We start from the raw sequence: 25,499 nt of genomic DNA on the forward strand, positions 1-25,499 counted from the left end.
ACGAAGTGATGATCTCGCACTATATTGACGATATGATGATACAGGGGACAAGTCAGAAGCAGGTTCAGGAATTGCTGGACCAACTGGTTCAACATATGCGAGGATATGGGTGGGAGATCAACCCAGCCAAAATCCAGGGTCCCTCACAAACGGTAAAATTCTTAGGAATCGTGTGGAACAAGGGGGAAAGGGAAATCACTGCGAAAGCTAAAAATAAGATTCAGGTCTTTGCCGTCCCTCACACCCAGAAGGACGTGCAGCAATTTATTGGGTTATTCGGATTCTGGAGACAGCATATTCCCCATTTAGGACAAATTTTAAAACCTTTGTATCGAGTTACGAGGAAAAAGGCAGCGTTTGAATGGACGGAGGTCCATCAAACTGCATTTGAAATGGCCAAGCAAGCGATACAGCAAGCTGTATCCTTGGGAAAGATACAGTCAGGACCTGTAGAACTGCAAGTCTCAGCACAGGGGGATTATGCCAATTGGAGCTTATGGCAAAAACAGGGAAGAACCCGTAAGCCACTGGGATTTTGGTCCCGAAAATTACCCCCGGCAGGGGAACGGTATACCCCCTTTGAGAAACAGTTATTAGCATGCTACTGGGGCTTGGTGGAAACCGAAGCCCTGACCATTGGACATGAAGTGATCATGAGAACAGCTATCCCTATTCTTCCGTGGGTACTTAGTGACCCCACTACCCACCGAATAGGAACTGCCCAAGAGAGCAGCATCATTAAATGGAAATGGTATGTGTCGGAGAGAGTGCGGACTGGACAGAAAGGAGTGTCAGTCCTACATGAGCAAGTGGCGGAGGCCCCTGAGGAAGGGGAAAAACGGTTTGAGGTGATTGAATACAAGGAATCACCCGTTAAGATGGGAAAACGGTATGATGAACTGACCCCGGATGAACAAGCCACGGCTTGGTTCGTAGATGGGTCAGCCCAATGGAAAGCGGGACAGCGTAGATGGAAAGCTGCCGCCTTTAACCCAAAACAAGGCACTACCCTAGAAGAATTAGGGGAGGGAAAAAGTAGTCAGTGGGCAGAATTAAAAGCAGTGCATATGGTAGTCATGCAAGCAGGGGTCATGGGAGTTTGTTTGTTCTCTGACTCGTGGTCAGTGGTTAACGGCATGACACAATGGATGCCAACTTGGCAGGCCAATCAGTGGATGATCCAGAATAGGGAAGTATGGGGTAAACAGTTATGGGAAGATATATGGGAGAAAGCTCAATACCTGGTCATATACATCACCCACGTAGATGCCCATACATCTCGAAATGATGTGGAAGCTCTACATAACCGATATGTGGATGGTATCGTCCGAACCATGATGGTGCAAAGGGGCACCTCAGTGGACCTAGCTAGATGGGCACACCTTAAGGCTGGGCACTGGGGAGTGCAAGGAACCTTGCAATGGGCTCGAGACCGAGGAATAGATCTTATGGTAGATGATGTTAAGACTGCAGTAAACCAGTGTGAGCAGTGTCAACATCAGCGGCAGGGAGTGCCCCAACACATGATGGGACATATCCATCGGGGGGATGGTCCGGGACAGAGCTGGCAAATGGACTTTGTGGGTCCCTTACCCTCCTCACAAGGATGTAACCACATATGTACAGCTGTGGACACTATGTCTGGGGTTTTGGTAGCCCATCCCTGTCGTCACAACAATCAACAGGCTACCTTGCGATGTTTAGATTTGATTGAACAATTTTATGGATTGCCCATACAGGTCCAGAGTGACAATGGCTCCCATTTCACAGGAAGGGCGGTAAAGCAGTGGTGTCACGATAAACACGTGGAATGGGTTTATCATGTACCCTATCACCCACAAGCTGCGGGACTTATAGAACGAATGAATGGGCTTCTGAAGTCCTCACTACGAAAAGCAGGAGGTTGCAATGACTTAACAGGTTGGAAGAAGCAACTAATTCGGGTGGTGAAACAAATTAATAACCGCCCATTAGGAAATGGGGTAACACCCTTGAATAGGATGATACGAGTATGTGATACCCCAAAGACTCAGCCTATTAAAATGTGGAAATTCGCTGAGGAAGCTGATATTCCCGTAAGGGCCACGCCGGCTTCGGCTGGACTGGACCTACGAGCACTAACTGCCCAGACTTTGATCCAACAGAAACCTACGGTGATTAAGACCGGATTAGGATTGATTTGTCCCCCTGGAACCTATGGGCATATCCTCCCGCGGTCGGGACTGTCACTAAAGGGGATTGATGTGATGGCAGGCGTAATTGACGCGGACTACCAAGGGGAGTTGGGGGTGATCCTGGTCAACATCACCGCTGAACCTTACGTGATACAGAAGGGGGACAGAATAGCGCAATTGGTCATTAAGCCATGTAACCTTACAACGGTGGAAGAGACGGGAGCTCCCGTTACGGTTACTGAGCGTGGGACGGGGGGATTTGGGTCTACTGACACTAAGGGGGCCAAGGTATGGGTGCGCCAGACGACCGGCCCCCCCAGGCCGGCCGAAATCATAGCACAGGGGAAGGACAGTCTGGTCACCATTATGTACCCCGGGGACCCGACCTGGGCAAACGTCCCGGCGAACCAGTGCTACTTATGTGAGACCTAAATAATGTTGTAATTGCTATGCACCCGCAGGCTGGCCCTCCGCCTTGAACATGGGGTGGTCATGGGGATTGCGACTCCTATTGGCGATGTTCGCGATCGGATGGCCACTCCAGGGCATCGGTATCACGGCCTGGACGCTGGTACCGGTCGCCCGCCATGAGGTGCGGTGGGAGGCCAGTAGCCAGCGACGGACGCAGGACAATTTTACATGTGAACCCGGTCAGCAGTGCGTTGTTCTGACTCTCACCAGCGACTGTCAATTGTACACGTGTGCACAGTGCTACATGCGCCGGGATGGGGAAAAATATGACATATCGTTCATACCGCCTAATTGCACCCTGGTGGTGAATGCCCAAGTCAAGACATGTTTGTGGGACCGACGCACCCAGACATGCGGGACAACGGGGACTCATTGGAGCGTCACAGCTCGGGGGGAAGATCTGTGGCTGCGCAATGCCACCGATATTCGGAATCGTCATCGATTCATGTGGTTAATAATGGTACTGCCCTCGACGAACGCCCCGTCTGAGGCGTTATTAAACCCCACGCGGGGCGGGCCAGCCATGGGGGGCGTGCGGTCGCATCGAACACAGTTGGCCCCTATTATGTCAACTTGTCAACAGATGGCCCGGGCGGTACTGCACACTGATGTTCATTGGCGGGTACAGTTGCCCCTCATACCCGAGTGTCATACCAAAAGGCGGCGACGAGCGTGGTACGACACCCTGCTGGGAGGCGCAGGAACTGTTATGGGTATCTCGAATGCCATTGACTCTGAGGTGACCCGTACTAAATTATCTAACACGGGACAGGCCACCTCACAAGGACTACATACTATTGGAAGGTGGATGCCATCCGTAATGATGACTCAAGGAGAGACAGCTGAAATAATGATACGATCTCTGCAATGGGAACTGGATGTCTGGGGTGCCACTCAGGAACTGTTTGAGAACATTACGGCTCAGTTAAATTGGACTGCCTGTCATATTCAAATGTTGCATGCTCAAATACAGAAAGAACGCTTTTTGCGTGTGGTAACATCCCCCAATGTACAAGCGTGGAGGGGAATATGGAATGTATCTGAGAAATTGTGGATGATAACCCATCCAGAGCGAACATGGTGTAACGCAACTATGTGTAACGGATACTTTGTTACCATGAATGTAACCCACACTGTTACGGTCTGTCGATATTATGTATTACCAGTGATTACATCTTCTGGATATTATTTTCTGAAGACAAGGGGACAGTGGTTTAGCCCAGATACCAATATTACCTATGATCTGTCCGCTTGTGAACAGACTGATCAGGGGAAAACTTGCCTACTGATGGACAGGTATCGGGACCCTTGCTTGACTAAGGGAACGGCCCTGTGCGAATGGACTGTTGAGACTCCAAGGGACATGATGTGGCAGATTGGGCCACACACGCTCTGTGTGGCTACCAATAATCCACATCCTATGCTTCCCTCAGCACCGTTCTCGGGATGCCTCTCAAATGTCTATCAGTGGCACTGGCAGAATCACACCTATTTGTTGACCACTTATAGCAGTGCTCGCCACTTTACCAAGGTGCAGTGGAAAGTGCTGATGAATCCTTGGAACATTTCCCTGGATCGGTTTAAGCGAGCATTGGACCGATCCGAGGAGCTTAAGCAGATATTACGAAAGCATCAAACCAATGTCACCAAGGTTACGGTGTCTACCTTTATACATGGACAGGAGGTAGTACATGCTGCCCGTGTAGTGGACGTGGAGTCAGCTCATCATTGGTGGGACATATTGAGTGGTATGTCCTCCACTGCGGGGACATTCCTGTTCCCACCCTTGTCGATCCTGGTAGCGGTCCTGGTGATTTTAACATGCTGTAATGTCCTGACTTGCTTGTATATTTGGCGTGTACGTAGGCGCTTGTTAGAAAGAATACATATGGGCATAATGTAACACATGTATTGGGCCAAGCAGTGGAATGTGGTGTAAAATTATGTCCCAATACATGTGTGAATCATAATGCGACACATGTATTGGGCCAAGCAGTGGAATGTGGTGAAAGGGTTAAAATTGTGTCCCAATACATGTGTGAATCTAACCGAAAATGGAAGGTGTCGCTTAGACCCGTGTGAATCTTATTATACACCTTCCCGTGTGAATCTTCTTATCTGTATGTAACCAGAATGGAATGTGTTTTTTAGCCTTGCTCTGCTGTTCACATGAATGTTTATATCTGGAAAAGAGTATATCAGCGGGAAAAGTCTCCAGTTCGGTAGAGTCTGCTCCGGGGTTGCGTTTAACCGCCGAGCGTGGGTTGTTGGCAACCGCTCTACGAGAACTGACGGCTCCCAGTTCCGGTAACACGTAGAGTGAGTATAAACCAGACCCGTTGTAAGTACGAGACCTGGTTGTGGCGACGCTGCGGGGAATAAAACACTTATATTCTAGCAGACTCGCCTCTTGGCTGTTTGTTCTGTGTCAGACTACTTTCCTGCGAGCCTGGTCCTTGACCTTGAGAATTTTTTTAAAACATGCCCCCTGTTACACGGTGACATCATCATCCTAGGGAAAAGACTTTCACTGTCTACCCTCTCTAATCCTCTGATCATCTTGTATGTCTCTATCAAATCCCCTTTTAGCCTTCTTCTTGCAATTGAGAACAGGTTTAAGTCACTCAGCCTTTCCTCAAAAGACCTTCCCTCCAGACCAGGCAACATCCTGGTAAATCTCCTCTGCAGCTTATCCAATGCTTCCACATCTTTCCCGAAATATGGGGAACCAGAACTGTACACAATATTCCAAGTGAGGCTGCACCAGCGTGTGTATAGTTGCAGCATGATATTGCAGCTCTGGAACTCAATCCCTCTACGAATGAAACCTAACACACCATATGCCTTCTTAACAGCACTATCAACCTGGGTAAAAACAATGACTGCAGATGCTGGAAACCAGATTCTGGATCAGTGGTGCTGGAAGAGCACAGCAATTCAGGCAGCATCCGAAAAGCTTCGAAATCGACGTTTCGGGCAAAAGCCCTTCTTCAGGAATAAAGGCAGAGAGCCTGAAGCGTGGAGAGATAAGCTAGAGGAGGGTGGGGGTGGGGATAGAGTAGCATAGAGTACAATAGGTCAGTGGGGGAGGAGATGAAGGTGATAGGTCAGGGAGGAGAGGGTGGAGTGGATAGGTGGAAAAGGAGCTGGGCAGGTCGGACAAGTACGGACAAGTCAAGGGGATCATGTTGCTGGAGGTTAGAAACTAGGATGAGGTTGGGGGAAGGGGAAATGAGGAAGCTGTTGAAATCCACATTGATGCCCTGGGGTTGAAGTGTTCTGAGGCGGAAGATGAGGCGTTCTTCTTCCATGCGTCTGGTGATGAGGGAGCGGCGGTGAAGGAGGCCCAGCACCTCCATATCCTCGGCAGAGTGGGAGGGGGAGTTGAAATGTTGAGCCACGGGGCGGTTTGGTTGATTGGTGCGGGTGTCTCAGAGATGTTCCGAAAGCGCTCTGCTAGGAGGCACCCAGTCTCCCCAATGTAGAGGAGACCGCATCGGGAGCAACGGATACAATAAATGATATTAGTGGATGTGCAGGTAAAACTTTGATGGATGTGGAAGGCTCCTTTAGGGCCTTGGATGGAGGTGAGGGAGGAGGTGTGGGCACAGGTTTTACAGTTCCTGCGGTGGCAGGGGAAAGTGCCAGGATGGGAGGGTGGGTCGTAGGGGGGCGTGGACCTGACCAGGTAGTCACGGAGGGAATGGTCTTTGCGGAAGGCGGAGAGGGGTGGGGAGGGAAATATCTCCCTGGTGGTGGGGTCTGTTTGGAGGTGGCGGAAATGTCGGCGGATGATTTGGTTTATGCGAAGGTTGGTAGGGTGGAAGGTGAGCACCAGGGGCGTTCTGTCCTTGTTGCAGTTGGAGGGGTTGGGTCTGAGGGCGGAGGTGCAAGATGTGGACGAGATGCGTTGGAGGGCATCTTTAACCACGTGGGAAGGGAAATTGCGGTCTCTAAAGAAGGAGGCCATCTGGTGTGTTCTATGGTGGAACTGCTCCTCCTGGGAGCAGATACGGTGGAGGCGAAGGAATTGGGAATACGCGATGGCATTTTTGCAAGAGGTAGGGTGGGAAGAGGTGTAATCCAGGTAGCTGTGGGAGTCGGTGGGTTTGTAGAAATGTCAGTGTCAAGTTGGTCGTCACTGATGGAGATGGAGAGGTCCAGGAAGGGGAGGGAGGTGTCAGAGATGGTCCAGGTAAATTTAAGGTCAGGGTGGAATGTGTTGGTGAAGTTGATGAATTGCTCAACCTCCTCGCGGAAGCACGAGGTGGCGCCAATGCAGTCATCAATGTAGCGGAGGAAGAGGTGGGGAGTGGTGCCGGTGTAATTACGGAAGATCAACTGCTCTACGTAGCCAACAAAGAGACAGGCATAGCTGGGGGCCATACGTGTGCCCATGGCTACCCCTTTGGTCTGGAGAAAGTGGGAGGATTCAAAGGAGAAATTGTTAAGGGTGAGGACCAGTTCGGCCAAACGAATGGGTGTGTCGGTGGAGGGGTACTGTTGGGAACGTCTGGAGAGGAAAAAACGGAGGGCTTGGAGGCCCTGGTCATGGCGGATGGAGGTGTAGAGGGATTGTATATCCATGGTGAAGATGAGGCATTGGGGGCCGGGGAAACGGAAGTCTTGGAGGAGGTGGAGGGCGTGGGTGGTGTCTCGAACGTATGTGGGGAATTCCTGGACTAGGGGGGATAGGACAGTGTCGAGGTAGGTAGAGATGAGTTCAGTGGGGCAGGAGCATGCTGAGACAATGGGTCGGCCAGGCTTGTGGATCTTGGCAAGGAGGTATAACCGGGCAGTGCGGGGTTCCCGGACTATGAGGTTGGAAGCTGTGGGTGGGAGATCTCCTGAGGTGATGAGGTTCTGTATGGTCTGGGAGATGATGGTTTGGTGATGGGGGGTGGGGTCATGGTCAAGTGGGCGGTAGGAAGAGGTGTCCTCGAGTTGGCGTTTGGCTTCAGCGATGTAGGGGTCAGTGCGCCAAATTACCACTGCGCCCCCTTTGTCCGCTGGCTTGATGGTGAGGTCAGGATTGGAGCAGAGGGATTGGAGGGCTGCGCGTTGTGAGGGTGAGAGGTTGGAGTGGGGGAGGACGGTCGACAGGTTGAGGCGGTTAATGTCCCGGCGGCAGTTGGAAATGAAGAGGTCGAGGGCAGGTAATAGGCCAGCGCGGGGTGTCCAGGTGGATGCAGTGCATTGGAGGTGGGCGAAGGGGTCCTCAGAAGGTGGGCGGGAGTCCTGATTGTGAAAGTAAGCTCGGAGGCGGAGGCGACGGAAGAATTGTTCGATGTCACGGCGTGTATTAAATTCATTGATGCGTGGACGGAGGGGGACGAAGGTGAGTCCTTTGCTGAGGACTGATCGTTCGTCCTCAGTGAGGGGGAGGTCTGGAGGGATGGTGAAAACTCGGCTGGGCTGGGAGCTGGTGTGGGTGTAGAGCTGGGAGTGGGGTCGGAGCCAGTACCTGGAGTGGGTATGATGGTGGGGAATGGGGGTAGAGTCATGAGCAGGGGTAGTGTTCCCCTCGGGGTTCTGGGGGGTGGGAATAGTGACAGTGGGGTCTGTGGGAGGCGTGTCAGCAGAATGCAGGTGAGTGGCGCTGGTGGGGGTGGAAGTGGTGGCAGACACGGCAGTAGGGGTGGTGGAAGTCACTGAGCGTGTGGCATCAGCGATGATGTGAGGGGCGGAAGTGGCTGTGGGAGTGGCCATGATGGGGGCAGAAGTGACATCATCAATCAGCATGGGGGTGGTAGCTGCATCAGCCGCATGGCTAATGGTGTTTCCGAGGCCAGGGGAATCTTCTGGATTGTTTGAGGAGCGCTGGTTATGGAGGTGGGTAGATAAAAGTTTGTTGTACTTACAGCTTTTGATGTTTGAGATGGAATTGAAATACTGTTTGTTGAGAGTATGGATTCTCCTGAGGATGTAGTACAGAGTGGGTCCTTTGCAATTCTGAGAGAGTGTGGCCGTCAGCTGAGGTAGGGCAGACTGTAGAGAGGTTAGGTGCCGGCGCATTGCTGCAAGCGTGGAGCGGAGGATCTTGAAGGAGAACTGTTGCTGGTGTTTTTGAATCTGTAGTCTGTACTGTTCCGCCTCGGAAGCTTCAACCCCAAGGCATCAATGTGGATTTCAACAGCTTCCTCATTTCCCCTTCCCCCACCTCATCCTAGTTTCTAACCTCCAGCAACATGATCCCCTTGATTTGTCCGGACTTGTCCGACCTGCCCAGCTCCTTTTCCACCTATCCACTCCACCCTCTCCTCCCTGACCTATCACCTTCATCTCCTCCCCCACTGACCTATTGTACTCTATGCTACTCTATCCCCACCCCCACCCTCCTCTAGCTTATCTCTCCACGCTTCAGGCTCTCTGCCTTTATTCCTGATGAAGGGCTTTTGCCCGAAACGTCGATTTCGAAGCTTTTCGGATGCTACCTGAATTGCTGTGCTCTATCAACCTGGGTGGCAACTTTGAGGGATCTATGTACATGGACTCCAAGATCCCTCTGCACATCCACACTACCAAGAATCTTTCTATCGACCCAGTACTCTGCCTTCCTGTTATTCTTCCCAAAGTGCATCACCTCACATTTAGCTGCATTGAACTCCATTTGCCACCTCTCAGCCCAATTCTGCAGTTATCTGAGTCCCCCTGCAATCTGTAACATTCTTCCACACTGTCCACTACTCCACCGACTTTAGTGCCATCTGCAAATTTACTAATCCACCTCCCTATGCCTGTGTCTATGTCATTTATAAAAATTACAAACAGCAGTGGTCCCAAAACAGATCCTTGTGGCACACCACTAGTAACTGGACTCCAGACTGAATATTTTCCATCAACCACCAATCGCTGCCTTCTTTCAGAAAGCCAGTTTCTAATCCAAACTGCTAAATCACTCTCAATTCCATGCCCCTGCATTTTATCCAACAGCCTTATCGAAGGCTTTATTGCAGTCCATGTATACCACGTCAACTGCCCTACCCTCATCTACATGCTTGGTCACCTTCTCAAAAAGCTCAATGAAGTTTGTGAGAAACGACCTGCCCTTGACGAAACCATGCTGTCTATCTGAAATCAAATTGTTGCTTGCTAGATGATTATAAATTTTATCTCTTATAATCCTTTCCAAAACCTTTCCTACAACAGAAGTAAGGCTCACTGGTCTACAATTATCTGGGTCATCTTTACTGCCCTTCTTGAACAAGGGCACAACATTTGCAATCCTCCAGTCCTCTGGTACCAAACCTGTAGACAATGACGACTCAAATATCAAAGCCAGAGGCTCTGCTATCTCCTCCCTAGCTTCCCAGATCCATATGTACTCTGTAATCATGTACAAATAGACTTTGTGTTGAACAAATGTTGAGTTTTCTAATAAGTGACATACATCAGAACACTACCTTTCCCTGTAGAACACAAGTGGGATGACTGACAGACTAAATGAAACTGAGATGCTGGAGTTTAGAGGTTATCCAGAAAAAGAAGATGTTGAGAGGTTGCTTCCCTGGCTGGGGAGTCTTGCATGGTGTGCTGGTGATGGTGAGAGACTTGCGGATTTTAGGAAGGATCTTTGGGCTAAGGAAAAAGCCACACAGTTGACACATTACTTGAAACAGGACACAAGTATGAAACGATAGCAGCAAGCCAATAAAAATTATGTATTTTTTTTGTGCTCTCAACTATTGCTGTAGTCACCAAGCAGCATCAAACCTAGAGGATCTATAATTGATGTGATTGCTTGCACCTACCAAGAGCTGTCCAGCTTTTTCTAGAAATCTGTAAACTAGGTGGCCCCAGAAGACATGGGGCACGTGTACAAGTCAGACCCCACAAAAAGCACAGATGACCAACATCATGGTACAACACCACAATCCTGACAGCAAGGTGGGTAACAGGGGGGTGCATCATCGCACTATATCAGTAAGGTTTAGAGTTAACAAAGTGAACAATAAATTTCAGAAGAACGATCAAGCTCTCCACATTGTCAACCTCACACACCATGTCCATGGTCTAAGGTGGTCAGAATCTTTTACAATCATTAATGTCATGTGCTCTAAAAGGGCAGTCTTGGCCTAGACCAGAAAATAAACGTGCTTTGATGACGACATCGTTAAAGTTAATGTTTTTCAGAAGACTTAGCCAAGTAAAACATGTCTAAGACTGACCTTTATTGGCTCCACTGAGCCATTCTTGTGCAGTCATTGCTGGCTGTGCTCCGGCTGTCATTGGATAGATATCATCCTGGTATGATTCAGACTGCAAGATACATGGGGATATAGAATGACTGTATTGGCTGCATCTGCATCAGTATCCTTTGTCCATCATAACAATTGCATGCAATCTCTGGCTTCTTTAGAATACTTTTCAAGTCCAATTTTACCTGTTATGGTCTCCCACTTTCCACCTGCCACAGACCTGAGCTTATCCAAGTCTCTGATGGCCTATCACCTAGCCTTCACTCACATCAAATGGACCACGCCCCAGAGTTCTAATGAAGATAATTGAAGAGATAGTGAAGGCATTAGTGGTGATGTTTCAGGGATCATTATAATCAGGGCATGTTCCAGAGGACTGGAAAATCACTAATATGGCACCCCTGTTTAAAAAGAGAGTAAGGCAAAGGACAGAAAATTACAGACCAATTAGCCTGACCTCAGTCGTATGTAAAATCCTGGAATCCATTGTGGAGGATGAGTTTTCCGAAGACTTGGAGGGGTATTATAAATTAGGGCAAAGTCAGCCTGGTTTCATTGAGGGGAAGTCATGCCTGATAAATTTGCTAGAATTCTTTGAGGAAGTAACAAGCAAGGTTAGATCAAGGAGAACTTATGGATATTATCTATCTGGACTTCAAGAAGGCCTTCGACAAGGTGCTGCACAGGAGGCGACTGAGTAAGATAAGGGCCCAGTGTCAGAGGCAAGGTGCTAGCATGGATAGAATCTTGGCTGTCTAGCAGAAAGGGGGGGGGGGGGTGTGGGAGTGGGGATAAAAGGGTCCTTCTCAGGATGGCCGCCGGTGACAGTGGTGTTCCGCAAGGCTGAATGTTGGGACCACAGCTTTTCACTTTTTACATTAACGATCTAGATGAAGGAACTGAGAGCATTCTGGCTAAATTTGCAGATGATACAAAGATAGATAGAGGGATAGGTAGCATTGAGGAGCCAGGGAGGCTGCAGAAAGATCTGGACGGTTTAGGAGAGTGGGCAAAGAAACGGAAGATGGAGTATAATGTGGGAAAGTTTGAAGTCATGCACTTTGGCAGGAAGAATTAGAGGCATGTAATATTTTCTGAATGAGGAGAAAATTCAGAAGTCTGAAGTGCACTGGGAATTCAAGTCCAGGATTCTCTCAAGTCAGTAGTTAGGAAGGCAAATGCAATGCTGGCATTTACTTTGAGAAGACTTGAATATAAAAGAGGGGATGTACTTCTGAGGTTCTGTAAGGATCTAGTCAGACCACATTTGGAGTATTATGTACAGTTTTGGGCCCCATATCTCAGGAAGGATATACTGGCCATGGAGTGTGCTCAGAGGAGGTTTATGAGAACGATCCCAGAAATGAAAAGCTTAACATATGAGGAACATTTGAGGACTCCGGGTTTATATGCAATGGAGTTTAGAAGGATGAGGAGGGATCTAATTGAAACATAAAGAATACTGAATGGCCTGGAAGAGAATAGATGTTGGTAAGATGTTTCCATTGTTAGGAGAGACTAAGACCCAAGGACAGAGCCTTAGAGTAAAGGGAATAACTTTAGAAAGGAGATAAGGAGCAACTGCTTCAACTAGAGTGGTGAATCTATGGAATTCATTGCCACAAGGCTGTGGAGGCTAGGGCATTGAGTACATTTAAGATTGAGATAGACAGGTTCTTGAGTATCAAGGGGATCAAGGGTTACAAGGGAAAAGTGGGAGAATGGGGTTGAGAAACATGTTAGCCATGATTGAATGGCGGAGCAGACTGATGGGCTGAATGGCCTAACTTCTGCTCCTATGTCTTATAGCCCAGGAGAGCAAGTCACTGCATTTATGTTTGGTCAGGTTCAGACCTTGGATGATTGCCTCTGGGAGCCAGAACATAGCTGGATCCCAGAAGACGGATCTAGAGGTTACTCTCAGTTGTGTCTGAGCAATGCCTCCTTGCTGTCATAGGTGAGCTGGAGGGGGCTGCATTTTACACAGGATGCAAAAGAGAAGAATATACGGAGAGAGAGAGAAGGAGGAAGCTGCAAGTTGGAGAGTCGGACAGAAGGAGGTTGCAAGTCAGGTAGAGGTAGACTACAAGGTGTCAGGGAGAGGGCAGCCACTGCAATGTTAAACAGAAGGAAGCTACAAAGGAGACAGAACAGTTTCAACCAGTCAAAAGCAGAACACGGACCTCACTGGGAGGCGGCAAAACTTGAAATCACTGAGGGAATTCATTCCTTGCAAATCAGTGTGGAATTTCTAGTTTAAGATTATGTTCAGAAGCTACTATATTGGGAAAATGTAATCAATGCTACAAAAATGAACAATGTTCATTTAGATCTATGATCAAGGTCAAAAACATAGCAAAAAAGCTAGTAACTACCTGGTTAAAATGTTCTAGGTGGGGGGATCCAAGATGGCGGCGACCCAGCAAGTTTGAGTCTACAGTGCTCCTCCCAAGACTTGGGTAAAGTGGATCACCCACCCCCACCACACTCACCAAATCATTTATAATAGCTGTTTAATTTAATTAGTTGTTTAATATTAAATTTAAACAATCTAATCTTTAGTAAAAATGACTAAAGGGAAGGGAGCCCGCAGCTCTCAGCAAGCAGGAACTCGTCCCCCACCCTCTCCAGCTGCAGCTAAGGCGTCCACAGCCGCCCCGGGGGACTTACCTACGGTGACAAGCCTTGTAGAAATGATCTCCAAACTGGATGCGAAGATCGACGCTTTCATCAAAGAATCCCGAAATCGATGGGACTCACTCTCGGCCGCGCTGCAGAAGCACGACCGAGACGTTAAAGAAGTTGAGCGCCGAGTCGGAGGGGCGGAGCTAAAGGCCGCGAACTCCAAAACTACAGCGCCATCGGCCGTGGATCAGGTCTGGACTCTCGAACAGCGAGTCCGGACCTTAGAGAATTGCATTGACGACCTCAATAATCGAGGTCGTCGAAAAAATATTCGTTTGCTGGGCCTTCCCGAACGGGAAGAGGAAGGCCAGCTTACAGCATTCCTCGAGCAGTGGCTGCCACAGCTTTTAAATCTGGAGGCTGGATCAGGCCAGGTAAGGGTGGAATGGGCCTACCGGGTCGCAGTACGCGGGCCCAGCTCGAACCAGCGCCCACGCCCGGTCCTGATCCGGCTGCAGAGCTACAAGGAGAGGCAGATACTCCTAGAAGCCTCTAGAAATCTTGGAAAAGACCCCCAAGCCATGATCTATAAAGGATCCAAGATCATGTTATTCCAGGACTTTTCCCCAGTTCTAGTCCGAAAGAGGAAGGCATTCGACGAGGCGAAGAAGCGTTTTAGGGACTTAAATATTCAGTACTCCTTACGCTACCCAGTGACGCTATGCTTTAACCATGAAGGATCCGTGTATAACTTCGGATCGCCAGAAAAGGCTAAGGAATTCTTGGACTCTCTTAGATAAACTGTAAGAGATAATGGATGTTGGTTTGCCTTTCCCCCCGCTTTGGTTTATATCCCCCCCCTTTTTTTTCACCTTACTGTTTAATAATATCATGGGGGGTGGGGAGAGGGATTTGATTTTCTCCCACCCCTTGGGGTTGTTTTCTTTTATTATTTTATGTATATATGTGGGATGTATGTATATGTATGTATGTATATATAAGCTGGGGGGTTTGGTTAATGTTGGTGGGGGGAGGTGGTTACCTTATTTTATTTTACCTCTGTCTTTAGGAGCGGGGTTGTTTCTCCTTTGTTAGTTTGTATTAGTATATTTAATTATTATTTGTTGAGGTTGTAATTTTATAGTTATATGTTTATATATGGTATTAACATTACCAAATATATCCAGGTGTTGGTATGGGTGGGGGTAGGGTGCTCACTGTTAACTCTAGCTTTGTATTATATCTGAATTCTCCTCATTGTATTGAGGAGCGCCTGGGTCAAGGGTGGGGCATTGGTTGGGAGAGGATATGATGGACTTTTGGAGAGGAAGTGACACCCCCCAGAACAAGGGGGAAAACCTCCACTTAGATACGTTTTATTTTTTTTTATTTAGGAATAGTTTTTTATTATACTGTTGTGAGTGTATTAGAGAGCCTTTATTTTTGTAAATTTTATATGCTCTACGCTCAGGATGTTCTGGATAGGGTTTCCCATCCCGAGGGGTCTCGGATTTGCCCGGATGATTATGGTTGATCAGTCGGTTAAGTGGTGCACCTGGAATGTCAAGGGGAGTAATTCGCCAGTCAAAAGGAAGAAAATATTATCAAATCTTAAGAAAGAAAGAGTTGATATAGCTCTCCTACTGGAGACACACCTGTTGGATAAAGAACACTTGAAATTATGACAGGGTGGATTTGATCAGGCCTTTTTTTCTTCTTTTAGCTCAAAAAGCAGGGGAGTTGTTATTCTTGCTCGGAAGAATTTCCCTTTCAAAATCCTAAAGCAGATAAAAGACAAATCTGGACGATATATTTTGATTAAAGCCCTCATAAATGGAGAGGAATATGGGATTTTAAATTTGTACTCCACCCCCCCCCCCCCCCGGCACACCCCTTTAAATTTATAACAGAAGCCTTTTCAAAATTGATGGCTTTTGGCGCCCGTCATACAATTAAAGTCTCCCCCTATAATTGTATTATGGATCCGGAAATAGATAGGATTCCCAAGAGTACTGCAGGAGTATCTCCCAGATCTAGACAATTGATGGATCTGAACAAAGAATTAGGATTAGTAGATGTATGGAGATGTCTTCATCCACAGGGCAGAGAATTTTCTTTCTACTCCAATCCACATAAATGTCATACCAGAATTGATATGTTTTTTGCCGTCAGGGATGTCCCCTCTCGCCATTGTTATTTACGCTAATAATTGAACCCCTAGCAGAAGCTATATGAGCTGATCCTAATATAACGGCCCCGAGGATTGGTTCAGGTAAACATAAAATTACCCTTTATCCAGATGATGTTCTTCTATTCCTCAGTAATCCTCTGATGTCCATACCTCGCCTAATCCAAGTTATTAATACATTTAGCGCATTCTCAGGCTATAAAATTAATTTTTCAAAATCGGAGGCTATGCCAATGGGTGGCCTTGCTATGACACCCCATTTAGTGGACGGATCCCTTTTTCCCTTTCGTTGGTCCCTGGAGGGCTTCTTATATTTAGGCATTTTTATTACTCCAGTATTTGGTCAGTTGTATAAAGCTAATTTTGTGCATTTACTGGAAAGGATAAGGCAGGACCTCCAGCAATGGGGAGACCTTCCAATTTCCTGGTCGAGTAGAATAGCACTAATCAAAATGAATGTCCTGCCCCGTCTCTTATATCCTATGAGAATGCTTCCGGTGATGCTGCCGAGGACGACTCTACGTAAATTATATGGCTGGCTGGGTTCCTTTATCTGGAATCATAGACGGCCCCTCATTAAGCTGAAGAAGCTACAGCTTCCACAGACAAGGGGAGGATTGGACTTCCCAGATTTTAGGAAATATCAGTTAAGTTCCCTATTAAGTTACATAGCTGATTGGATCTTGTCTGATCCACAATCAATCTGGTTGGACATCGAGGCCTCTCAAGTAAAATACCCACTTATTAACCTTTTATTTTCAGACAAGAGGAAAATCATTACAGATCGCTGTAAAAACCCATTAATACTAAATACAATTAAGGCTTGGAATATAATGCGGCAAAATGAGGGTAATTCACATAAAACATCCCCTTATGCACCGATAGTGGGAGCATGGGGATTCCAACCGGGGTTTACAGATGCCACTTTTAAACTCTGGAGATCCAGGGGTATCTCATGTCCAGGGGACCTATTTAAGGATGGGGTCCTGATGTCTTTTGAACAGCTGCGTCAGAAATTCGGATTACCTAATGGTGACCCCTTTCGATACTTCCAAATTCGAGACTATATACAGAAGAAGACTACGTTATTAGATACTCTTTATAAATCAGACAGAGAATGTAGTGTCCTACGACCAATGGGGGTATCTTCTGTCAGTACTATTTATCATTTACTACATGATGAAGTATCGGGAGATATGGATAATCTGCTTAAAACATGGGATCAGGATCTGGGACTAGAAATCTCTATAGAAACGTGGAATGATATTTGGGAAAACACTAGAAGAATTACTATCTGTAACAGAACCCAGGCTATCCAGCTGAAGAGACTTCATAGGGCCCATATAGCACCGGTTCGACTGGCAGAATTTAAAGCAGGAGCATCTCCAATGTGTCCCAAATGCAAAATAGAGGTGGGTACTCTTGTACATTGCCTATGGACCTGTCATAAGATCCGTATATATTGGACTAAAGGAGCAAGTACCCTGACAGAAACTTTAGGAACGGAAATTAAAGTGGACCCTGTATCTCTCCTTTTGGGCTTTTCGAACTTTCCCTCCCTGGACATGTACGGGAAGAGACTATTTTCTATTCTCTCTTTCTGTGCAAGGAAAAATATTTTGGTGAACTGGGTGGCTGAGGGCCCCCCGGACTTTCAAATTGGCACAGATTAATTATGGAATGTATTCCCCTTGACTTCCTTACAAATATGGTGCACCGAAAGACCGAATTATTTTATAAAATATGGCAGCCCTTCTTGAATTACATAAATACAGATATTTCGGCTATCCTAACAAGGGCTTTTATTTAATTGAGATTACAAACCTGGCTGGTCCACGGCCCCTTAGGAGAGGAATCCCGCACGAATACGGGTTTTATTACATCTGATGTTAACACATTCCGAGCATGTAAGAGACTTAAATATACACCCTGGTTAGTTGTAGGTTAGATTAGTAGACAGTTGAGTTTTGTTTTTTTTTCTTTTTTGGCATTTTCTTCTTTTGTTAAATTTTGGCTATTGTATATTTGATTTAATTGTATATCAATGTTTATATTTGAGAGTTTTGTTTATTTTTGTAAACTTGTAAAAGTGTTAAATTTCTAATAAAAATATCTATAAAAAAAGTTCTAGGTTTATGAATAAATGATGGAAACACTGTGGTGAGGGCTATGCAAGGTGCTAGTTTAAATAATGTGTTATGTAGTAAATTAATGCTTTCCTTGTTTCTTCTGGATAACACTTAATCGAGTGTGGATAATTGAAGATATTGATGAGTTCTTCAAATTCTGCTTCTGCAAGAGTTGAAATACTGTATATGTAAAACAAATACTGAAGGTAGTGTTTCTACTCTTCTGCATCAACTAACAAATGTGTTTGTGAGATCGAAAAAGTAGTCCCTGAAAAATCACAAAAGTAGTCTTTGAAAAATTAACTTTGACACAGGGCCAGGCTCAAATACATGAAGCTACTTATATAGCATGAACAACCAATTTGTGTACAATTGTCTGACAAAGTTTTTGGTTTGGGGAAAAGAGATTTGACCTGGGGAGACGGGGTGGTGCAGCAGAGGCACAGTCAAGGCACGGGGACAGGGTGAGAAGAGCCTTCACCAGGGTGGGGGGTTGGGGGTGGAGTACAGGAAGTGGGGCAGCATGGGGAGATGGGGAGAAAGGCCTTGACGTGGCAGGGGATAAATGGGGAGGGAGTACATGGATGTGAACAGGGTAGAGTGAATGAGCAGGGGCTGAATAGGATAGGTGGGGAGGATAAGCTAGGTTATGCTATCCTGGGAGGAGGGGAGGGGAGGAATTGAGTGGGGGAAATGGGTAAGGATGGGGTATTGGTTGAACTGGACAATGTGCAGGGGGTGAGGGTGAACAGTGATGAAGATGAGGGGGTTGGGGTAGGATGAAGGAAGGATTAGAGGATGAGGTGAGGGTGAGGTATGTTGAAATAGGGAATGTGCACAGCCTGAGTATATGGGAAGGGTTATGAGATGGTTGTTCGGCAAGTGTTCAGGGTAGGGCTCGGGTGGGATTACAGGTAAAGGTTGTTGTGCTTTGGAATGGGGGCTCAGTGAGCTACTTCATTCATAACACTGTGGGAAATTGCTTATTGGCATCAGTTTATTATTTAGAGAAAAACTACGCCAACGGAAACAATCAAAATCTATTTATTTTCTTGAGGAGAGACAATGGTTGTTTCAAAAGAAATCTTCCAAGTACTGACCTGAAATGTTATAAATCAACAAAACATGTACAAGCAGCAATGGAAACTTTCATTGCAAAATCTCAAATGTGGACAGTGAGAGACTCAGATTTCTTTAGACTGAAAGTTTGGTAAATGTAGTGTACTTATTCCCATCCAAACTAATCTAGACTTATTTGAGTGGGAACAAGAAGTGCAGCTTACATTTTGCAAAATTGGATTAATATTTGTCACAAAAGCACAGAAAATATGTTCTAGTGCTTTAATGGGGTATGGGTGGGCTGGCATCCAATTCAGAGGACAGTTAAAGGTCAACCACATTGCTGTAGGTCTGGAGTCACAAGTAGGCCAGACCAGGTAAGAATGACAGATTCCCTTCCTTAAGGGACGCGAATGAATGAGATGGATTTTTTTTAGTATAAGAACTGAGGATAGTTTTGTGGTCACAGTCACTTAAGTTAGTTCTTACATTTAGGAAGATCTGAGAAACCACAAAAATAGCATCAGATAGAAGTCTTGGTGCAACTAAACATCATGACTCTGATCGTCCTTCACCTCATTAATGAGCTGTCAAGTTGTCTCCTGGGAGAGGCAGAAAACCAGTCAAAAGGATAATTTCGCTCTGGTGAACCTGCATCAAACATTGGTTTGGCCACGGCTGGAATGCTGGTCCCGATATTCCAATGGTCAGACAGTTGCTGCAGCCATACAGAGTGGGGCTCTTTGTTGGGACCATGTGGAATCCCTGATGCAGCTGATTCTGTGCTAACTGAATGTTCCAATGAATTCTCCCCAAGCCCAGTATCTTCACCTCTCCAAGAAAGCTGAAAATGTGTTGTTGGAAAAGCGCAGCATCCAAGGAGCAGGAGAATCGACGTTTCGGGCATGAACCCTTCTTCAGGAATGAGGAAAGTTTGTCCAGCAGGCTAAGATAAAAGGTAGGGAGGAGGGACTTGGGGGAGGGGCGTTGGAAATGCGATAGGTGGAAGGGGGTCAAGGTGAGGGTGATAGGCCAGAGTGGGGGTGGAGGTGGAGAGGTCAGGAAGAAGATTGCAGGTTAGGAAGGCAGTGCTGAGTTAGAGGGATTTGACTGAGACAAGGTGGGGGGAGGGGAAATGAGGAAACTAGAGAAATCTGAGTTCATCCCTTGTGGTTGGAGGGTTCCTAGGCGGAAGATGAGGCGCTCTTCCTCCAACTGTTGTGTTGCTATGGTCTGGTGATGGAGGGGTCCAAGGACCTGCATGTCCTTGGTGGAGTGGGAAGGGGAGTTGAAGTGTTGAGCCACAGGGTGGTTGGGTTGGTTGGTCCGGGTGTCCTAGAGGTGTTCTCTGAAACGTTCCGCAAGTAGGCGGCCTGTCTCCCCAATATAGAGGGGGCGACATCGGGTGCAGCGGATGCAGTAAATGATGTGTGTGGAGGTGCAGGTGAATTTGTGGCGGATATGGAAGGATCCCTTGGGGCCTTGGAGGGAAGTAAGGGGGGGAAATGTGGGCGCAAGTTTTGCATTTCTTGCGGTTGCAGGGGAAGGTGCAGGGAGTGGAGGTTGGGTTGGTGGGGGGTGTGGACCTGACAAGGGAGTCACGGAGGGAGTGGTCTTTTCGGAACCCTGATAGGGGAGGGGAGGGAAATATATCCCTGGTGGTGGGGTCCATTTGGAGGTGGCGGGAATGACGATGGATGATACGATGTATATGGAGGTTGGTGGGGTGGTAGGTGAGGACCAGTGGGGTTCTGTCCTGGTGGCGATTGGAGGGGCGGGGCTCAAGGGCGGAGGAGCGGGAAGTGGAGGAGATGTGGTGGAGGGCATCGTCGATCACGTCTGGGGGGAAGTTGCGGTCTTTGAAGAAGGAGGCCATCTGGGTTGTACGGTATTGGAATTGTTCCTCCTGGGTTAGTGGTGCTGGAAGAGCACAGCAGTTCAGGCAGCATCCAAAAGCTTTGAAAGGAGCAGATGCGGCTGAGAGGTGTCCGCGAGCTGGCGTTTAGCCTCAACGGTGTAAAGGTCGGTACGCCCAAACTATTACCGCGCCCTCCCTTGTCTGCCGGTTTGATAGTAAGGTTGGGGTTGGAACGGAGGGAGTGGAGGGCTGCATGTTCCGAGGGTGAGAGGTTGGAGTGGGTGAGAGGGGTCTGAGGGTGAGAGGTTGGAGTGGGTGAGAGGGGACCCAGCCGACCCATTGTCTCAGTCTGCTCCTACCCCACTGAACTCATCTCTGTATACCTCGACACAGTCCTGTCCCCCTTAGTCCAACCTCTCCACCCCTCTCACCCACTCTAACCCGCTCCTCCCCCGTTGAGCCCCACCCCTCCAATCGCCACCAGGACAGAACCCCACTGGTCCTCACCTACCACCCCACCAACCTCCATATACATCGTATCATCCATCGTCATTTCCGCCACCTCCAAATGGACCCCACCACCAGGGATATATTTCCCTCCCCTCCCCTATCAGCGTTTGGAAAAGACCACTCCCTCCGCGACTCCCTTGTCAGGTCCACACCCCCCACCAACCCAGCCTCCACTCCTGGCACCTTCCCCTGCAACCGCAAGAAATGCAAAACTTGCACCCACATCTACCCTCTTACTTCCCTCCAAGGCCCCAAGGGATCCTTCCATATCCGCCACAAATTCACCTGCACCTCCACACACATCATTTACTGCATCCGCTGCACCCGATGTCGCCTCCTCTATATTGGGGAGGCAGGCCGCCTACTTGCAGAATGTTTCAGAGAACACCTCTAGGACACCCGGACCAACCAACCCAACTACCCCATGGCTCAACACTTTAACTCCCCCTCCCACTCCACCAAGTACACGCAGGTCCTTGGACTCCTCCATCGCCAGACCATAGCAACACGACAGTTGGAGGAAGAGCGCCTCATCTTCTGCCTAGGAACCCTCCAACCACAAGGGATGAACTCAGATTTCTCCAGTTTCCTCATTTCCCCTCCCCCAACCTTGTCTCAGTCAAATCCCGCGAACTCAGCACTGCCTTCCTAACTTGCAATCTTTTTCCTGACCTCTCCGCCCCCACCTCCACTCCGGCCTATCACCCTCACCTTGACCTCCTTCCACCTATCGCATTTCCAACGCCCCTCCCCCAAGTCCCTCCTCCCTATCTTTTATCTTAGCCTGCTGGACACACTTTCCACATTCCTGAAGAAGGGTTCATGGCTGAAACATCGATTCTCCTGCTCCTTGGATGCTGCCTGACCTGCTGCGCTTTTCCAGCAACACATTTTCAGCTCTGATCTCCAGCATCTGCAGTCCTCACTTTCTCCTCTCCAAGAAAGCTCCTCATTCAGAAATTGCACAGGGTTCTAACCCAGAAACAGGTCAGAGCATTAAGTACAGGAGGTGGGACATCATGTTAAGGCTGTACAAGGCATTGGTGAGGCCTCTTTTGGAATATTGCTATAGGAAGGCTGCTATTAAACTGGAAAGGTTGCAATAAAGGATTTACAAGAATGTTACAGGGAATGGAGGATTTGAGCTACAAGTAGAAGCTGGAAAGGCTGGGACATTTTCTCCTGAGGCGTCGGAGGCTGAGGGGTGATTTTATAGAGGTTTATAAAATGAGGGGTATGGATAAGGTGAATAGCCAAGGTCTTCCCCCAGGTTGGAGCGGCATTCAAAACCTAAAGGGAATAGATTTAAGATGACAGGGGAATAATTTAGAAGGGGCCTACAGGATAACTTTTACACACAGAGGGCGATGCCTGTATGGAACCAGCTGCCAGAGGAAATGGTAGAGGTGGGTACAATTACAAAATTTACAAGACATTTGGACAGGGCATGAAAGGTTATGAGGCCAAACTCAGGCAAATGGGACTAGTTCATGGACAAGTTGGACCCAAGGGTCTGTTTCCATGCTGCATGACTATGACTCAAAATGACAATTCTGCTGGGCAACTTCCTTGTGTCTGGAATCCTCAAAGTCCCGATTTAAGTCGGATCATTCAAAAGGCTACAAAATAGTTACTCAGCAAAAGTTAAATAGCTGGTCTAACTCCTGAATAACAATTAAACTGACCCTCAACTTACCACATCCTCCTCCATTACACTTTCTCCAGGACCCTTATACAACCCAGACCCTGACCCAACAGCACCCAAGATCCAACACACCCCACTGCTGGATTGGAGACTCTTCCCTGCCCCAGGATTCAAAGCCCAAGGCTTCCCCCCAAGACTTCATATCCTTTCCTGGGACATAACCCCTCTTTACCCAGATATTTCCTATTCACTCTGACATACCATAATCACTTATCTGATTTCCTTGCCACTTGTACCCCGACACTTACTTTACAAACATATCTTTTCAGAAGAGCTGTCAAAGTGGCTGTCTATGATGCTGGACACTTAAATTACAGAATACTGCAATTGACTGATGTGAAAAAGTGGTTTATCTTTACCCCAACTATCCCGCACTATGAGGTACCAATCAGATGTAGACTATGGGCTTGGCATCTATGGACGAGCCGTAATCAGAGCCACAAGACAGAAATGTGGAGCTCCTACATAATGTAAGAAAAAAAAGATTGGAATGGTAATCTCTGTGCGATCGCCACCCCTCTTTTTGACCAAGCTTTTAGTCACCTAACAAACAAATCCCCTTACATGGTTCAGTGCTCAATAACATTCCTGTGAGACGCTTTGGAACATTTGGGAGAGAGAAAGAGAAGGAAAGGCTATTAGGAGTAGCAGAGGCTCATAGTAGGATAGAGACCAGCACTGACCAGTTGGGCAGTATTTCTATGTTTTTCTTACCCGTCGAGGTACAATCATTGAGATGGGCTCAATAAGGCTCTTGATTGTCACTAATTTGTAGAACCTGAAGACTTCACAGATCGAGACATCCAGGCCCCTCTTTGGCATTACACCTGCAAATTAAAATTAATATAAAAATTATACCCAGTGCTGGTAGGCTTTCACATCCAACACTGACTGCAGCTTCCTGTTGCTGCAAGTTCTCCTCACCCAAAGAAGGGGTTATACTCTATCAGTAAGTAATTGGCTATCAAGTTGCTTAGATCCATTTAATGTGGTGGGCTCATTGATTTTGTGTTGATTATTAGGGTCAGTTTGCTATTGGGACTCACTGTGCTTGATTGGTTGAGACTGCATATGGACTCAGCAAAGTAAAAGAGCAGAAAGCTGGACCTGAAGAATGGAATAGATACTTTAAAATGTGGTGAATAAAAGCTGGTACACACTCCGAGATGGGCATCAACTCTGCATAACTCAGATATAAAATAAACAGCACAATGCTGTAACCAAATCATACTGCGTCTGCACCGGTCTCCACTGACTTGTTTCAGAAATCCCCACCTATATGCCCCTGTTACATCTAAATCTGACTGTTTCAATGATCATCTGAGACAGCTTCCCACTTTATAGCTTCCATAAACTCAAACTCATCCAAGACATGGTACGCCAACTCACACCAAACCCGGGTTTGGCCTGTGCCACTGCCCTTGCTGACTTTCATTGGTTCCCTGTCTGAAAACATGCAAACTTCAGCCAGACACCCCTCCAAGATCAATTCAGGCCTTGACCTTCACTGATTTCATTTGCTACCTGGGATTTAAGCTCCCCAATATCCTCCCTAAAACCTCCCCACTTCTCTAACTTCCTTCCTTCTTTAAGGCACTCCTTAAAACCGACCTCTTGAACAATATCTCCCCATATGGATCAGAGTCAAGGTTCACTTGTTAGCACGCACATAAAGTTCACTGGGACATTTTATTGTGTTAATGGGGAAATTAAAATGCACCTTGTTGCTTGAGGCACGTTTCTGTTTTGCTGCAGAAGTATTAGAAGGAAGAAAAAAAATTAAGCCCTTGAGAAGTTTGAACTTAAAACTGAAGCAAAATCCTCTCTCTTGGATTTGTGAACAAATGTTAAATATTAGCCACAAGCTTAATAATTTAACAATAACAGAACACTTCTGGGAAGATGGAGGAGAAAGGCAGGGAACAGGGTGGAATTGCAATCACAGAGGAATGACACTGTTCTCCACATCTGGGCGGCATGGTGGCACAGTGGTTAGCACTGCTGCCTCACAGCGCCAGAGACCCGGGTTCAATTCCCGCCTCAGGCAACTCTCTGTGTGGAGTTTGCACATTCTCCCCGTGTCTGCGTGGGTTTCCTCCAGGTGCTCTGGTTTCCTCCCACAATCCAAAGATGTGCAGGTTAGATGAATTGGCCATGCTAAATTGCCCATAATGTTAGGTGAAGGGGTAAATGTAGGGGAGTGAGTCAGTGTGGACTTGTTGGGCTGAAGGGCCTGTTTCCACACTGTAATTACTCTAATGAAAACAGGCACTTTCTAAAATCTCAAGCAACAGATTATCTTTGTTTTGATTGTACCACACATACGCAGAATGGATTCAATTCCTAAAAAATAAAATTGTTCATGCTCAAATACTGGAATTTGCTATGATTCAAGTCATTGTGTGATAAAGTCCAATGTGATAGGAGGCCAGTCAGCCAACAGCTCAAGTGCAACCAGGGTCCATGACTGATTCACGTGTTTGCAGATTGTCTAGGCCTGGGGAATGTGCAGAGGGAATGTACCAAAATGGCATCTAGGATAGGAACTGCAGTTATTTGGAGAAACTGGAGAAGCTGGGGAT

The 25,499-nt window shown here is 47.3% G+C and overlaps 1 protein-coding gene across 3 annotated transcripts in view; it reads right to left on the reverse strand.

Annotated features, from left to right (window-relative positions):
• The window catches only part of LOC122563055 (coronin-2B-like), a 174,003-nt gene that overhangs the window by 19,661 nt on the left and 128,843 nt on the right, over positions 1 to 25,499 (reverse strand). For all 3 annotated transcript variants that reach the window (XM_087995936.1, XM_087995942.1, XM_043716406.2), the window contains 2 exons: positions 23,632 to 23,744; positions 10,814 to 10,904 (listed from right to left, as the gene is read on the reverse strand). In XM_087995936.1, coding sequence (XP_087852062.1) covers positions 10,814 to 10,904; positions 23,632 to 23,744 — 204 coding nt within the window. The remainder of the gene's footprint in view (positions 1 to 10,813; positions 10,905 to 23,631; positions 23,745 to 25,499) is intronic.

This window comes from Chiloscyllium plagiosum, unplaced genomic scaffold (genome assembly GCF_037043375.1).
Source record: "Chiloscyllium plagiosum isolate Xiang-an unplaced genomic scaffold, Cpla_swu_hap1 HiC_scaffold_2, whole genome shotgun sequence".
In the NCBI taxonomy this organism is placed as follows: Eukaryota; Metazoa; Chordata; class Chondrichthyes; order Orectolobiformes; family Hemiscylliidae; genus Chiloscyllium; species Chiloscyllium plagiosum.